General features: G+C 49.8%; 1 protein-coding gene across 2 annotated transcripts in view; it reads right to left on the bottom strand.

Annotated features, from left to right (window-relative positions):
- The window catches only part of ZDHHC14 (zinc finger, DHHC-type containing 14), a 312,219-nt gene that overhangs the window by 20,430 nt on the left and 273,648 nt on the right, over nt 1-18,141 (bottom strand). For both annotated transcript variants that reach the window (XM_011976423.1, XM_011976424.1), the window contains exons 6-8: nt 9,476-9,578; nt 7,942-8,051; nt 2,586-2,688 (exon numbers count right to left, since the gene is read on the bottom strand). In XM_011976423.1, coding sequence (XP_011831813.1) covers nt 2,586-2,688; nt 7,942-8,051; nt 9,476-9,578 — 316 coding nt within the window. The remainder of the gene's footprint in view (nt 1-2,585; nt 2,689-7,941; nt 8,052-9,475; nt 9,579-18,141) is intronic.

Here is an 18,141-nt window from a genome sequence, read left to right as displayed (position 1 = left end):
GAATAGGCAGATGAACCCTAGCATTTCTGCCATGTCACGATATGTGCGCTTGACCAGAGTCTTGGTGCGGGTGTAGAATGAATGGACTCCAGAGGGGACTCTGATTTGCCATATAGAGTAAAACGACCTCCCCATTTCCATGGTTAAAGCTACCTTCTCTATCACAGAGGCACAGGGTAGGTGCTCAGTAACTGTTTGCTGGATTGATGAATTATGTCCCACCTGGTCTTGACCTGAAGTGGCTTCCTGGTGAGAGCACCTGTAAACAGCCTTTGTTAATTTTCTTAATCTCAACAAAGCATAGAATTTGCTGAGATCAGTACCCTGAAGAACTTGGTGAGCCCAGTATTATGGGGATCACAGGGTAAGAGGAACATAAGTTCACTGGTTTTGAGAAGGACAGTTGCCATCAGTGGTCAATTCTACTGCAAGTTCTTAATGCTTCCTTCATGTATCTGCTCACATGCTGCCCCTGACTACTGACCCCTTTGAAGGTGGATGAGTTGTACCCCACAGACCTTGTATCTCTAGCTCCTAGTCTAGTCCTCAACACACAGAGGGAACCCAGGTAGAGTGGCTGATTGAATGAGAGGTTATTGTGTGTAGACACATGCACACATCAGAGAAATGATCAACGTATGTTGTGGCCAGAATTCTGGTGAGCTCTGTCCTTAAGGGCACTTCTTGTGCACCTGCAAATCGTGAAGAAAGCCTCTGAGCACAGATCTCCTGGTCTTTAATGCCTGTGCACTTGTGGGCATGCAGTATCAGAAGTGAACGTGGGCACTGGAGTCACCAGGCTAGCTTTGAACCCACAAATTAGTGTCTGTGTGCTCTTGGGTAGACGGATGACCAATCTCTCCTACTTAAAAAAGGTGGGGACAAGCGTCCCCTTTTCCCACTGTGGCTTTAGGGTTAAATGAGTTGGTGACCACCACACGCCCTGAACACAGCTGGTCTCCGTGAATGTAATCCCCTTTCCTGCGAGCCTGTCTCTTCCTCCGTCTGTTCTCAGTTTCTTTTTCTGAAGAATATGGGGGAGTGACCCTCAAAGGGTCCCTTGAGTGCATGAGTTATGACCAAACAAGCTGTTTTCCCGATCCCTTACAGAGTGGAGGGCAAGGACCCTGAAATAAACGTACTTGCTTTGAAAGAAAACATGCCAGGCACAGTGGCTCATGCCTGTCATCCCAGCACTTTGGGAGGCTGAGGCAGGTGGATCACCTGAGGTCAGGAGTGCGAGACCAGCCTGGCCAACATGGCGAAGCCCTGTCTCTACTAAAAGTACAAAAAGTAGCCTGCATGGTGGCATGCACCTGCAGTCCCAGCTACTTGGAAGGCTGATTCGCTTGAATCTGGGAAGCAGAGGTTGCAGTGAGCTGAGATCGCATCATTGCACTCCAGCCTAGGTGACAAAGACAGACTCTGTAAAAAAAAAAAAAAAAAAAAAAAAGAGAGAGGGAGAGAAAACGCTTTATTAGCAAAGCAGAGCAAAGCAATACAAACAAGACACCACCAACACCAACACACAAACCCCAGCCACCTCTGCTGGGGGCTGAGCCTTGTTCACACAGCTGTGGAAGCTGACAGTCTCAGGACTCTCTTGAGGCTGCCAGCTTCCACCTTGCAGTTCTTTGCTCCCAGAAGCAAGGTGTTCTGGGCTACTGCCCACATCCAGTCTACCTGAAAGTCAGGTCTCTGATCTGTCATGGACGCTCTGGAGTGGGTGATTCAGCTACAGAAAGAGCACACAGCGCAGGACCACCACAAGACAAGGTCCTCTGCAGGAACATGGAACTTCTAACTTTAGGGACATTTGTTCCAAATAAAAAGAGGCCATTGCCTTCCAGACACCTAGGGAATCTTAAGACACTGATGGTCGGGACCAGGCCAGGCTGGGATTTCTGGTGTCCATGAATAACTCCTGCCCCCTCCCCCAGATCTCCACCTGCCCATTGGAAACCTGCACGCTGGGAACCTGTACGCAGGAAGCAAAGCACGTCCACCCGTCGAAGAAAGCGTGAGACGTGTACGCGCCCTGGAGAGGCACTGGTCAGTTTTGCGGCAAGTGATCGTACACCTGGTCTGATCATTTGCACTATTTAGCACAGGGCTGATCCCAGACTTTGGGTGGACGCAGGGGAACTGGCAGCACCAGCCACGCACGCTTGAGGAAGTGGAAGAGGGGTCAGTACAGATGGGGACCAAGGTACGGAAAGGGAAATGGAAGACCATGAGCCCAGCCTTGCCTGGGACATGTGTCTCATCCCTCAAACAACAGCCTGATCCTGTATAAGGGGGGCTTCCATCCACATGCCTCAAGCTGTTTTGGCAGAGGGATCGCGTGTGTGGACTTCCCCTGCACAACTGTGAACAAGCACACCAAACTCAGTGGCCACACGCTTCCCTGGCTACTGCCTTTGTTTAACGTCTTGCCTGCCGTCTGAGCACGGTAGTCAGGGGGTGGGGGGCCGTGGGCTGCCCCTGCTCCTTGGGAGGTCTGCTAGGAAGGCTGCTTGGTGACTTGTTAGTGAGCACACAAGCAAAAGGAAAGCTGTCACAGGGGCGGTGGCCCCCGCTCCTACCATGTCGCTCTGTGACTGCGTGGCCCCGTACATGGTGATACCGCTGGAGGGTGCTGCTGGCTGCGGCGTGTCGGGCTGGATGTACCCTCTTCTGTCAATTAGGCTGCGAGAGAGAAGAGAACACAGGAGGAAGAGAGTGAATAAAAAGCCAGAGATGCAGCAGCACTATTTCAGGTTCCGTGTCAGGGCTCCTTCTTCCCATGATAGGCCCACCTCAGGCACCTTAGACTACACCTCTCCTCACTTTCATGTACAATCAGTGACCAGATTCTGTTCCTTCTCCCTTTAAACATGACTGTGGCATGGCCTGCCTCCTGGCCAGGCCAAGGGCATGTCACCTGCTCAGATGCCAGCATCTCCCTCTTGTCCACTAACTGCGGCAGCCTCTAAGCTGGTCTCACTCCACCTGTCACCATCTGTCCCCAGTGCTCCTCTCCAGCCTCAACGGCACATCTCCTTACTACATTCACTCAGCAAACGTGTTCAGGCCACGACCATCCCCGCCTCTGAGGACTGACTATCTGGGCTGCTTTTCTCAGAACGCAGGGCCTCCTACGTGTCAGTTCAGCTTTTGGAACACAGGAGTTAACCTCATGACTACTGCCTTCAGGTCTTTAAGTGGCAGAACGATAAGCCAGAAAAACCACCTGTGACGGGATCCTCAAATGGGACTCCCTCTGCCTCAGTTCCAGCTGAACACTTTATAGGTTTAGAAAAAACAACAGGCAACAAGAATCTCCACCTTTCAAAGAGAAGTGCCGGACCTCCTCTGCAGGATGTCAAAGGGGGTTCTCAAACCAGCGTTGCAACCCTCCCTTCAAAGGTACAAAGGGTCAGAGGGGGAAAGAGCAGAGAAGGCTGTTTTGGAGAAAGGCGCTCTAACCTCTAGTGTGGGTGACAGCCAGGGATGGACTGGGACCTGAGGGTTGGGTGAAGGTCCAGGTGTGGGTCTCATGGGAGAGAGCCAGTGCCAAGCTGTCTTGAGGGACTGGGCACGGTGGTTCACACCTGTGATCCTAGCACTTTTGGAGGCCAAGGTGGGCAGATCACCAGAGGTCAGGAGTGTGAGACAGGCCTGGCCAACATGGTGAAACCCCGTCTCTACTAAAAATACAAAAAAATTAGCCAGGTGTGGTGGCACGTGCCTGTAATCCCAGCTACTTGGGAGGCTGAGGCAGGAGAATCGCTTGAACCTGGGAGGCAGAAGTTGCAGTGAGCCAAGATCATGCCATTGCACTCCAGCCTGGGCGACAGAGTGAGATTCCGTCGCAAACAACCACCACCACCAGGTCTTGAGTGAATGTCACGGGTTGAACTGTGCAGAAAGATATGAAGTCCTAACCTGGTACCTGCAAGTGTGACCTTACTTAGAGGTAGGGTCTTTGCAAATGTAACCAAGTTAAGATGAGGTCACACTCAATTGGAGTGGGCCTTTGTCCAATGTGACTGGTGTCCTTACAAGAAGAAAAAGAGGAGAGGAAGAGAATGCTGGGTGAGGGTACAGAGACACACAGGGAGAACGCCACGGGCTGACAGAGGCTACCCCGCAGTGAAGCATGTGCCAGCCAAGGAACGCAGAGGGCTGATGGCCCCACCAGGTGCCCGGAAGAGGCAAGGAAGGGTTCTCCCCAGCCTCGGGACGGTTGCAACCCTGCCGGCATCTTGATTTCAGGCTTCGAGCCTCCGACTGTAACAGAACAACTTTCTGTTGTTTTAACCCTCCCATTTCATGGCAGTTGTTGGACTGCAGTGCCCTAGGAAACTACCATAGGACTCAGCCCAAGAGACCCACAGAGGGGGCCCCACAGAGAGGCCTGTGCAGGGCTCATGGCCTCTGGCGCGGGGTTGCAGTGGCAGGTATCAGTGACTCTCAGGAGAAAAGGCCCTGCCTCCATCAGGGAACTGCGATGGGGGGTCCTCAGAGGAAACTCTTAGTCAGGCGCTCTCAGACCCCACCAGTTTAGAGCATTGGCAGGGGACCAACAGCACTGACCCCCTGCCCAAATCCCCTCCTCACTGTTGGACAGGAAGCTGGTGGGGAGACAGGACTAGCTGGGGGCGGGGGGTGGGGCAGAACTCAAGGGGAAGAGAGAACCCCACAGTCCTCCCAACCAGGTTCGGGTGAAGGGATGGGAAGTGTTAACTGTCAATGAACTTGGCAGTTCTGATGCACTGAAATGATACTATTTTGGAGGGAAAGTGCCCTGACGCGCTCTCTCTCTCTCTCTCTCTCTTTTAAGTGACAAGAGAAATTAAGGGGCTTGCAGGGGATTTTATCCAGGAGCAGAAAAAGAACTAGGTCATCAAAAAAGTCTGAAGGGACAGCAGGGGGAGAAAAATGAAGCGTTCTCGGCCAGCATCCCATCACATCCAGCCTGTTTAATGTAGCAGCTGGGCTCCCAGGGCTGTGATGCTCTGGACACAGCGGGCTCTGCCCATCCTTCTTGTCATCTGGCCTCGCCCCTTGTCTTGTCTCACCTCTCGGCCCAGCTCCCCTCGCCCCTCACTCCTGACACTAACCCCCTCAGCATTTCCTTGGATGAGCCAGGACCCTCACCCTCGGGTCCCTGCACAGGCTGCCCCCTTTGTCTTTTGAAACCCTGCTCCTCCCCACCACTTCCTCCTCCAAACTCCTTCTCACCCTTAGGAGAGATCACAGCTTAGACCTACTCCTGGGCGGCCCATGCACCTCACTGTGCGCCGCCTGCCCATGGACGGTCCCTGCTGCCCAGGAGCCGGCCCCTCTCCCGTGCACCCTCAGCGCCTGGCACGGAGCCGGCTCCACTGCGCATGCGCCGTCAGTGGTGGCCACGTGACCCACGTGACCGGCCCAAGTCTGGTGTGACACTGACCATTCCTTGGGTCTTTCTGTGTTCCCAATTTTCCATTCCTCCTGCCAGGCTTATATGAGGACTCCTCCCCCCAAACCTGGCCATACCCAGCCAGCTGCCGTCCCCTCCTCTGGTGACATTGCAGGAACCGAATGTGGGTCTCTGCACTCTCGGTATGCAGGCTCCCAAAAGGGAACACAAAGACTCGCTCTGTTTCATTTGCATGGCATGGCACCGTTTAAGAACCCACGAGGGGCAAGTCAAGCACAGGGGTCTGGGCACATGGGTCTGAGGCAGGGCACACTCTCAGCGGGTGGGCCTGACTGGGATGCCCGGGAAGGCCCTGGCCCACTTAAGGGCACAGGGGCTGGGGCGAGGTAGCACAGGGGGAGGGGAAGGCAAGAGAGGATGAGAGGGAGAGGCAAAGGTAGGCATCACCCCCTCATATCTGCCTGGGAGCCTGTGAGTGGCCTGTGTCCCTGCCCAAGCGCCAGAATGATCCAGGGTAAGCTATAGCCCCGCTTTAACAAAGCAAATATCTCATTTGCCTCGCTCTACCTTCGCCCAGTGAAGCCTCCCCCAGAGTCCCTGCAGTGCGGCCCCAAATCCCTGGAGCCTCTTCAGTGGGCCCCACACTGCTTCAAGTCTGGAGCTGCCAGATTCATGAATCACCTCTGTTCAAATACATTCTTCAATATTTTCATGTCCTTCAGTTTAGCTTTTAACAAATGATTCAAACACTTCTGAGGGTAGGACCATTCTCAAGAAATGCCCCACCCAAAGGAACGTGGATTTTGGAAAGAATACAGCCCAAATCCAGCCAAAAAAGCACATTTAACCCAGTTGTGGAAATAATTTTGGTTGTGACAGTTTGTGGTCTCTAAACAACATAAAGCCGTGCCATATGCAGATGAAGGACTTGGGAACAGGAACGGAGATTTGGGCAGAACTGAGGCTTCAGCATCCTCTCTTAGACCCACACATACACCGCAGGCGGCGGAAAGAGGGCAGCTCTCCCTGGCTCTTACACTCAATTTCCTGGCCTGCCCTGCTAGCCACAAACATGCCAGTGGGAAGCACCATGGAGGCTGCGACAAATCAAGCCACTGCCTGAGAGACTTTCTGCCTAAAGAGCTCCCAGAAGGATCCCTGGGTGAGTCAGGAGGTTTCTTCAAGAGGAGCTGGCACCTGCCCAGGCATGTCTGACCCCTGTGGACCGAGCAGCCTCCCAAACCCAGGATCCTCACTTGCCCTTTCCAAGCCTCTGAGGAGGTCAGGAGTCCCTTGAGGACCCCTCGTTCAGGGGGACAGTGGCATGCTGGGCTCCCCACTTTCTAGGCTAAAGCTAGACAATGATCAAGTTCTAGTTTTGCAGTAGCATCACGACGACTCAAAGTCATAATAACTCAATGCCAGTGCACAGATGGCCTTGGAATATGTGCTTGGATTTTTTTTTCTTGAATTCTTTTTACCTCTCTAATGAGGATTCATTGAGGCTGATAATCAAATGAAGTTTGCATTTCATAAGCGCACATCGGTAAGGTCTGGGTGCCCAGTGGGTCTGCCCTGGACACAGTCATGGTGGCTTTTGTCATTTCTCCGTTTTACACATTTAGAGACCAAAAGGCAGGAAGCAGTAATGACTTGGAAACTCATTCTAGAGACCAAGTAGATTTGCTCAATACCTATTTGTTGATCATGGTTCGATTTATCAGTTGAAAATGTTCTCCATAGGTGTAACTCACAAAGAATTTGTATTTTGAACTTGTACACTCTGACTTGGAGGCAGCGTGCGTCAGTGGGCACACACTGGCTCTGGCATTGGGCGGCCTGGGTGTGCATCCTGACTAGCCAGCATTTACTGGCTGTGTGATCTTGGGCACATAATTTGAACTCTGTGCCTCACTTTCCTCATCCATAGAATGGGATATAATGGTGCCTATCTATAGGTACAGAGTGAGCTTGTAAAAGGTTAATGCAGGTAAAGAACTTAGAGCAGGGCTTAACACAGATTCAATAAAGGTTAGCTACTGCCATGGTTCATGTCACTGTCATTATTACCACAACCACAGTCTCAACGACTGCAGCACATGTGGCTCTCTCCCTATGAACATTTCTATTCTGTGCAAATCAACTTTCAAAACTGGTTTCCGCAGGCTTTCTGGCTGATCCTTCCTGCATGTGTCTTGTCTCCCTGACGATGCTAACCACGGCTCCCTACGCACACCTTCAGTCATTAGCAGGTCCTCAGTCATTAGCAGGGCCACAGGCATCTGTCTCTCTATTTTGGGCTTCAGGAAATTTTCCCCAAATCAGACACAGATTCAGCTGAAGATCAAAAAAGGTGTGAAGTGTGACACCACACACAGAGCCAGATCTCGATTTCATGAAGGCCATGTCCACGCTAAACAAAGCGGTCACCTGGTGGTGGCGACCCATTCCGCCGGGCGGGGGGACTGTGCTAACGGCTGAGGCATTCGGTTTTCCAAGGTCTGTATAAGAGCACGATGCGTCCTGAGTCTTACCTTGGTGAGATGGGCCCACACAGGGCAACACAGCAATTGGTAAAGATATTTCCGTAGCTGTAGGGATTGTAATTTTCTTTACCTCTTTTATTTGACCAGGATCCTTTAATCTGAAAGAAAAGGAAAGTCAGTAACAAGCAATATCCTTCACGCCAATGCACGGTTGAGGTGAGCTGGACCATGAGAAGCCCATAAAGAATGCAAATCATCTTTAATCCAAAGAAATGGAGGTATTTTTCTTAAAGAAAATGGGCATTTACTCCAAACTCGGAAATGTCCTAAAACAGCAGGTTAGATTAGGGAAAGAATAATATTCTCAGGGACAATCATCTTTTATTTGTCCCACATGATACTAAAAGGCTATCTCATATAAGCCAGCAGAGATTTTTTTCATGCTCACATTTAGTGCCCTAAATGATAATTAAATGAATGGCAGGTGAAATGGTTCCCCTAATTGCTAATTTACAGACTGAAATAATTCAGCCTCTTCTTGTGACCAAAATAGTCTGTTTTGCATATTCTAATATTTGTAGCTACCAACTACAAATAACTGTATTAATATTCTCTTATCTCATGTGTCTTATCACAACCTATTTTCTCAAGCTTTTGTTTAAGGTAACTGGACCTATCCTGAGACATTTAATTCACGTGTGGATAGACACTTGTATCAAAATGTATCAAAATCTAAGTGTAAAGAGCAAAGTGGACCACGCTGCTCTGGAAACATTCTCTAAGATTTTTTTTCCTCTTTTTTTTTTTTTTTTTGAGATGGAGTGTCGCTCTGTCACCCAGGCTGGAGTGCAGTGGCACGATCTCAGCTCACTGCAACCTCTGCCTCCTGGGTTCAATCGATTCTCCTGTCTCAGCCTCCCGAGTAGCTGGGATTAGCGCCTGCCACTATGCCCGGGTAACTTTTTTGTATTTTTAGTGGAGACGGGGTTTCACTGTGTTAGCTAGGATAGTCTTGATCTCCTGACCTCGTGATCCGCCCGCCTTGGCCTCCCAAAGTGCTGGGATTACAGGCATGAGCCACCGTGCCCGGCCTTGTTTCCTGTTTTCATACTTCCTCTTCATCTGTATTAAGTACAGGCAGACAATCCTGGATAAAAAGTTAAATTTTGCGTCAGGGCAATTTCCTCCCACAGAGAAATTAAATATGAAAGGCAGACTCAAACATTCACCCCAAGATATTGGCCCGCCATGGTTTCTACCAGGGGAAGTGTGATAAGAAGCTTACGAAACCATTTCAAAGGAATAGAAAGAACACTCTCTTCAGGGCCAGAAATGGGTGTCACTTGGCCAACCTTAGTATCTAATGGATGTGGTCGGAAAAACAGAGAACGTAGAGATTCCCAGTAGAGAAACATGCAGAATGGCATGTGGAGAAGTTTCCACGGCACCGTCTCTGTTCCCAAGGGCTCACATCTGGAATGGGATGTATGGGAGAAGCTGGGCCCGACCTCTTCTTTCCTTTTTCTCCTCCATTGCCCAAAACCCAAGAACACACCCATGTCTCGTGTGGTCAGGAACTTACGTCCTCATTTGTCGTCTGGTTGGAGCTGATCAAGTAGGTGTGGAATCCTGAGAGGCCAACGATGGACCAGACAGAGAAGAAGCACACCACAGCCTCCAGGACAGTGACACGAGTCAAGGAGGCAAGTGGAAGTGAGGGGCTGTGCAAGAGGTGGACGTGATGGAGGCCTGGAACCGAAACCCCCCCAGGCACAGGCCACTCTAGCTGCTGGCCTCTCTCTCTCCCGGCCTTGCCTTGCTTCCTGCTCTTCCGGGAATTTCGTCTAACCAGATGGAAGCCTCCGTCAGGGCAGGGGGCGTCACATGCCCCAGCGCGGAGCAGCCTCTGTGGCTCCGTGATGACTGGAGGGCTCCCTGGGCGTCACCTACCCACTTCCTTCCTCTGACTTCTACTTGACCTTCACCTTTTTCTGTGCCTCACTGTGGAGCCAGTGACTGTGGCATCCTGCTCAGGAAGCACACTGGTTTGAGTTGGCTGCAGCTCAGGCCCTGGGTAAAAGATGACATATTGACTTGTACATCAATCGCAGACTCTAATTTTGGCTTCTGAATGCTGAGGACTGCAGTGCCAACAGGCGTCTCCCCTGAGGAGAATGGCTTCTGGGGCCCAGAAAGCCCTCTGCTTTAGTGGGCGGCCTCTTCTCTGCTTACAGAGAAGGGGAAGAAGGAGAAAATAAGCCCCTGAACGGGCGGTGGCATTTCTCGGAGTGACATCAGGGTGAGGGGTATTTTTACTTGGGGGAGTTTTCCCAGCCTTTCAGGCAACCCCTGACCTATATGGCCATCCTCCGCTGCTTGATAGGCAGCTGGGAGCCACGAGTTCTCGCAGGACATTGAGAGAGAGGAAGTCAAGAGTTCCACAAGATGTGTCTAACACAAAGGGAAAAAGCTTGCTGCTCTTCAGCAGATGAGATCCATCACCCGAGAGTGTGGCAATGTGAAAAGGCCAGAGACTTTTTCTGTCCCACAAATGCTTATAAAATTCTATTTACAGGATACAGATATTTCTCAGGGCGAAAAATCCATTCATCCTGGGTTTGGGAGTTTACACATACATCTGGCATCCCCTATCGATCTATTATTACAGGCTAGAGAAAGAAACGCTCCTGCTCTCCTAATGTTTCCGAGGATGAATGCCAAATAGACCATGCCGGAACATATCAGTGATGATCTTCTCCAGGCTGGAGAGAATTCATCTTTAGACCAGAAGGTTGAGCACATTACCCAGTGCGGTGCCGTGGTCTGCTGCGCCATGGTTAACCAATGTCACCATCTGGGCACACAGGGCTGCAGGCAAAACAGGAGGGAATGGGCTTCTGCCTGTTGACTGACTTTCAACATTGCACTAAACCACTGGGTCTGCTCTAGAAGGAGATGGTAGCAGGCAGTGGTAGGGGACCAGAGAGACACAGGGAAGCAGACCCCTACCCACAGCTACCGCCAGCCTGGGCAACCCCTGCTGGGCAAATGGCAATGGTGGAGGCTCTGTGTGCATGTGGGGTCACATGGATGGTGTCCCAGGCAGCAAAGATGGTCTCATTTTCAACTGCCTTCCCACAGAATGGGGCTAAAGAGGCCCCTCTCCCTACCCACATCCCCCCTGCCAGGAGGGGGCAGACCTGGGAGGCAACTCCCCTGGGATTCAGGTCATGCACTGGCTGGAAAGAAGAGGTGAAGTGGAGTCCAGGGAACACGATGAGGGAGCCAGTGGGAAGACTGAGTCAGGAGAGCTGGGTTGTGTGAGAGGGAGATGACGTTAGACACTAGCAATGGGTTTGGACTGGCTACGGGGGAAAGACAGGAGACAGAAAGAGGAGGGGACACATGGAACGGAAACAAGAAATAGCCAAGGTAGAAAAGAATCAAGAACAGAACCAGATTTATTTACTGAATAATACATGAAGAGCCAAACTGCAATCCCAGAAATACTTATGTGTCACCCAGAGTTTACGATCCACGTAGAATGATGGCAAAGTCAAAGTGAATATAACATTCCTATGTATGAACCATATGAAACCTGGCATGTACGAGCAGTGAGGATCCCAGACTGAAAGTGGCTGCAGCTCCTTTGACAATGCCAACTATGCTCATTACCCTCATCGGGAGGCATCATAGCCAGCGGACATAGAATTCTAAAGGTTTATAGCAACAATAAAAAAATGCAGCTTTTCTATTTTTTTTTTTCTTTTTTTGAGATGAAGTTTTGCTTTTGTTGCCCAGGCTGGAGTGCAGTGGCACAATCTCAGCTCAGTGCAACCTCTGCCTCTCAGGTTCAAGTGATTCTGCTGCTTCAGCCTCCTGAGTAGCTGGGATTACAGGTGCCCACCACCACGCCTGGCTAATTTTTGTATTTTTAGTACAGACAGGGTTTCACCATGTTGACCAGGCTGGTCTTGGACTTCCGACCTCAGGTGATCCTCCCACCCCTGCCTCTCAAAGTGCTGGAATTACAGGTGTGAGCCACCGAGCCTGGCTAGCTTTTCTATTAATATCTCATGTGCTTTCGACACATTTTGTAAATTATGGAATGCAGTTCCACTGTCAGCTTGCAGCTGTGTCAAAATGACATGAATCCAAAGTAGGATGCGAGATGCAAGATGCAGCCTGCTGGCACTACCCACATCCTAGGACCCAGCTGACTCAGGAGGTCTCGAGGAACCATCAGCATCATCATTCCTAACAATGGCTGGCATCACTGGGATGTGTCAGGTCCTGTTCCACTTAAACCTCAGAGTGACCCAGGGAGAAGTGTGACTCCCCCTTAACAGACAGGGAAACCAAGGCAGAAAGCAATGAAGTAATTTGCTTGAGAAATAGCAGAGCTAGGACTTGAATGCTGGAAGTCTGCTCTGCTGGGATGACAGAAGAGTCTCGGGCTGGTCCCTTTCCTAAATCTTGCCAAGAGACGGGTGGCCCTAGACCTACCCCAACCTCCTGCTTCTCCGGGATTTGTAAACCTGTGGCAGCTTACATGGTCTGTTCCCTTTCACATCCACTCTCAGACTCCGACACAAATACACAGACACACATTCCTTACTGGCCCACTGGCTATATGCTGAAAATATCCATGCCATAATAAGATCAAGAAACAGAAATTTCTTTTAAAGGTATCAAAACCCATTTACTGTCTTTTTTTTAGAAAGAGAAAGAAGAGGAAACAATCCAACTGTACTGGGAGCCGATTTCATAAGCAGCTGGGACTTCGTTTACTGCATTGAGGATGGGTTTCAAATCATAGCAGCTACCGCGACGCCTCTGTCTCCCCCACAACCCCTGCTAAGAGAGTTTGTCTCCGTTGTGGCCAGAAAGATGGCTTTAAATTCCCCACAGCCCTAGCCTAAGAGGTTGCACACTGCAGTACTCACTGAATGTTTACGGAATTGAAAAACTCTGACAAGCACTGTTCCACAGAGACCCTTCTCTCAAGTTCCTGCCTAATCCCAGAAGTGCAGGCTCTGTGTCCTTCTATGTACCCAGCCCTGCACTAGGGACAGGACAGGGCAGGGAGGGACCAGCTTCCAAATACTGCAGCAGTATTTGGAGGATCACAAGAGGTGAGAGATCATGGGACCACATATGTTACATATCCAGAATTCCCGGATTCCAGAATGGCCAAGGAGATGATGTCCTTGCTCTCGTTCAAATACGATGTGGGTGTGTGCATTCTTGTGTTTTAAAATTTTTTGAGTTGTAATTTCCAATATGACAAATAACTCTCTCTCTCTTTCTCCAAAATATGCACAAACAAAAGCTCTTTGGGGGTCCTTAATAATTTTTCAATGTGTAAAGGAGTCTTGACACCAAGAAGTTTGAGACCTGCTGGAATAGAACAGTAAAACAGTAAGTGGTGTTGGGACACTTCATTAAACATTTAGAAAAAATAAAGCTAGAACTTCAGCTTGCACCACATCCACAAAATTATCTGATAGATAAATTACTGCACCAAATATAAGAAACACAATATAAAGGTATTCGAGGAAAATTAAGGGAACATTCATGTAACTTTGGGGCGAGGATATAAGGCACAAACCAAGGAGCCATGTAGTATGAGATTGACAGAGTGTGTTCATTAATAAACACTTTTGTGTAAAAAAGTAAAGTTAAACGGTAAATGTTGGATTTGGAGATTGGCAAAGGATACCTAAGAGATTATTATTATTATTGAGAAACATAAAGAAACCCTACATGTTTATAGAAAAAGAACAAATAACCCAATTGATACATGGACATGTACTGGCATATACTGTGATAAGAAAAGAAAAAGACCCCTTAACATAAAAAGAGGTACAATCTATTATCCAGAAAACAGAAATTAAAACAATGTAATTTTTTTCCTTTTCATCAAATTGGCCAAAATGACAAGACTGTTCACAGCCAGTGCCATAAACATGTAGGGCACAGGAGCTCAGACTGGTCTTAAGAGGAGCATTTGGCAACTCTATCGACATTTAAATGTGCTTCCCTTCAACTCAGAGATGGCACATCCAGTGTCAATCCTAGAGACACAGTAACGTGTGCACATAGAGATACACAGAAGAAAATGCACTACTTCGTTTCTTGGACAGTAAAAACAATTAAGAAATCTAATCCATCAACAGAAGACTAAACTATAGTTCATCTACACTGTGGAATTCTATGGAATAGTTTAAAAAATGAGGTAGATCTATGTATCATCATGGAAACATCTCCAGGAAATATTTTAAAAAATCAAATTGTGGAACCGTGCAAAAAGAAGGGCTCTTTTTAGGTACAAGTCCTCCCACCCCCATATCAGCATATGTGTATGATGCACACGGATGTATTCAAACTCAAAGACCATCTGGAAGGACACATCAAAGCTGGCAAGGGCTCCTACAGCAGAACGGAGGAAGGGGTCAAGAGAAAAACTTTCTTTTCATTCTTGTATTTCTGGACCACTGGGGATTTTTTTTTTTTTTTTTGAGATGGAGTCTTGCTCTGTTGCCCAGGCTGGAGTGCAGTGGCCCAATCTCGGGTCACTACAAGCTCCGCCTCCCGGGTTCACACCATTCTCCTGCCTCAGCCTCCTGAGTAGCTGGGACTACAGGTGTCCGCCACCATGCCCGGCTAATTTTTTGTAGTTTTAGTAAAGACGGGGTTTCACCATGTTAGCCAGGATGGTCTCGATCTCCTGACCTCGTGATCTGCCCGCCTCGGCCTCCCAAAGTGCTGGGATTACAGGCATGAGCCACGTGCCCGGCCTCCATTGGGGATTTTTTACGATGAGAATATATTCTTGTAGGATTTGGGTGATTTGAAAAAACAAACAACCTCTTTTCCACCTTGTGATCTTATGAGACACAATCTGATGCTTTTTCCTCCTGACCCTCCCTCAGTCAGGCTGGTTAGGGGCAGCAGGAAGCATCTCAGTCCCCTGGCGGGAGGGAGGGGTGGTAGTTGGGAGAACTGGGCTCCAGCTCCGGACACCCCTGAGCAAGTCATTAACTTCTCAGCACAGCTGCAGCTGGAAGCAGCCTAAGGACGCCTGTCCTACCTACTTTCTGGGTTCCCTCTGAGGATCAGCAGGTATCAGGATGGACAAGTTAAGAAAAGACCTGTGCTGCCTTCGTGATTTTCCCACTGTGGTGTCCTTTCTGTGGGCCAACCTGGATCCTCCTACCAAATCCCATTAAAACAGACGATACGTATTAGGCCACTGTGCTTTTCAGATGGGTCACTGTCCAGTGAATGCAACTTGGGGATGAAAACGCTTTCTGTCACAGCCTCTGCAAACGGAGAATCAATCAACATTTGATTTACCAACCACGGAAAACCCTCCACATTTTGAGAGAGCTGAACAATAAGTCATGATTAAAAATGGTTGTAATCCCTTTAATTGGATGTTAATGCTACGTTACATTGAAATGATTGTTGACGAGCAGGGCTTCCCCTTGGCTCCCCAGCACGTGTTTCTGAGGGCTCTGGCCTCCATAAATCGGAGAAGCCAAGGCTTCCCCGACAGGCACCTGGTGGGTAACATTTCCTATGAGGCTGCGACATTCTCATGGACAAGCAGCTGATTTTTCCCTCCTTCCATATTTCATGCAGGTAACTAAAGAGAGGAACTTCAGGTCACTCTAGGCCAATGGGGAGACTCATGTGTGTTATCTTTTAGGTTCTTTTTGTAAACGTATCTTAGAACTCACCATTGCTCTCCAAACTGGTACTAGCTGGATCCCTCTTCCAGCGTGACCCTTTCCCCCAGGTACTCTTGCCAGAATGCTCCTACTCCTCCGCCCTCACCCCTCTCCAGGCACAGGTCCCACTGCCCTGCTTCTCCCTACTGAGCTGTCCCTCTGCCACCGATTTCCCCCGCGGGAGCCTTTCCTCTGCAAACATCTGTTCTACTCTGTTGTGTCTCCTGATGCAAGATAAATGTTCTTGCCGGGCGCAGTGGCTCATGCCTGTAATCCCAGCACTTTGGGAGGCCGAGGTGGGTGGATCACTTGAGGTCAGGAGTTTGAGACCAGCCTGGCTAACGTGGTGAAACACCGTCTCTACTAAAAATATAAAAAATTAGCCGGGCTTGGTGGCGAGTGCCTGTAATCCCAGTTACAGGAGGGCTGGGAGGCAGAGGCAGGACAATAGCTTGCGCCTGGGAGGTGGAGGTTGCAGTAAGCCGAGATCTCGCCACTGCACTCCAGCCTGGGCAAAAGAGCGAGACTCCATCTCAACAACAAAAAAAAAAAAAAAAAAAAAAAAAAATTATTTAAAACAAGCATCACAATCCAGCTCTGATGATGTCATTCACCTGCCAGCATGCAGGGGATGAAGTGTTGAAGTTCACAGTCTTCAACACTGTCACACCTGCCCCCACGCCATAGGAGTACAGCTACCACAGCCCCTCTTAGTTTTCCGTCACACAGTTGGGTGTGTAAGTGCACCTGTGTGCTCACACGATGTAGGGCAGACCACATGTTGATGGGCAGCCCTGCCTCCTTTTGATGCCCAGCCCCAGTGGGCACCCTGCCCAATGTGGAACGAGTGGGCACACCACCAGGATGCCAGGCGTGGCTCTGCAGATGGGCTGCCCCTTCCTGATAGCCCCTGGCACCATCCTCTGGGCCTTGCTCAGGCTGTAGGAGCTGCCTGAGACCTCTCCTTCCATGTCCCCCACTAGAACCCACCCATCTCCCACAGCCCTGCGCGGAGGTCCCCATCACCACCTCTCCTGATGTCCCTGCAGGATGCCCCACCCCAAGCACAGGGTGTCTTTTTCATGGCACCCAAGCCTTATTCTGCATAAGGAATCCTAGCGAGAACCCAGATCTGGGCAGCAGCAGATGCCGGCAGAAGAGGGCGAGCCAGTGCGTTTGTGTGCTTGCTCCATGTCCGCGCCTCAAGCTTCCAGGGCCCAGTTCTCGACCTTGTGACCTGGCAGGTTTTGCCCATGGTGGCTGTTGAGTAGAATGATTTTTACAGGAAATAGTTGCTGAGTGGATCTCCTTTGTTTGAACACGCCTGGCTGTGTGGACAGAGGGACCAGTCCCTTTTTTTTTTTTTGAGAAGTCTCTTCATTCGTCTGTGTCCCTGGGGAAGGCCAGGGGGCTCTTGTCCTATGGTACAGGGCAGCTACCCTACTGCCACAGGCCCTGAGAGGCCCCTCCCCACTGCCTCTGCTTCTCTGATACAAAGAAGGATAGGAAATGGAGTTTGGTACAGGCAACGGGAGGTGGAAAGGAAGGAGGAGGAGGAGGGAGGGAGGGAGAACCGACTATGGACTCTGAGTCAGAAGTGCACCCTCCAAGGCTGCATCCCAGCATCAGGCACCCTGCCCTATCCCTCCCCTCTGGGAGGGCTGACGGTGTAGGCTGGGAAGGGGCCTGCTAAGCACCTGAAAATGAGTCAGGCATTCTGTCACAGCCATCGAGGGTCTCCTCTACTCCCCTGCCTCCACCTCCCTCTCCTCCTGGGCTGCCCAGGTACCACCCAGTCTGGGCTTACTAACAGTAGAAGCTACTCGATTCCCTTCTCCTAAATTTCTGCTGGGTTTTATGTGGGCCTGATGAAGAGCTTTCAGTGTATCAATGTTTCCATCATTGACACTGATGTTTCTGCCAGGGTGTCCTGGATGGTTGTCTATTAGCCATTTTTGTTTCTAATCTCTTTCACTTCCTCGATGACATTGTTCTTAGTTGGATATTTTGCAGAGTAAATCCGCTGTGAGAAACCTTTGCCTGTGCCCTTATTTCTCGTTGAAATATTTTTATTGCACGATCACGAGATTAGATATGAGGTCATTGAAAATGTGAAAATACAAGTTATCGTCTTGCCCGAGAAAATGCTGCAGAGGTCACTTGCAAAGGTCTCACTAGACTCCAGTGCTGTGCTCAGGCAAGTCAGCTGGGAAACTTCCTTCAGTTTTAAAAACTTGGGACTTTACAGATTCTTCCTCTGGATTGAGTACAGGTCTGGAGAGGATGAATTGTGGGCAGCTCTGCCATCAGTCAAAGGACAGCTTTTATGAGCATGCCCCAGATCAAACTCATCCATCATAAACCAGCCATCCCAACAGCCACTCTCAAGTTCTCAGGATCTCGGCAGTGGAAGGGGTTGGGAGGTCTTGAGTTTAGCATTTCTCTAATGCTAGAATCCCCCACCACACTGACAAGCAGGACCCATCTTCCGTTCTAGCACTCCCAGTCACTG

The sequence above is a fragment of the Mandrillus leucophaeus genome, unplaced genomic scaffold (genome assembly GCF_000951045.1).
Source record: "Mandrillus leucophaeus isolate KB7577 unplaced genomic scaffold, Mleu.le_1.0 Scaffold166, whole genome shotgun sequence".
NCBI classification, from domain to species: Eukaryota; Metazoa; Chordata; class Mammalia; order Primates; family Cercopithecidae; genus Mandrillus; species Mandrillus leucophaeus.
The sequence above is the reverse complement of the archived record's forward strand: the minus strand, read 5'-3'. Positions and strand labels throughout refer to the sequence as shown.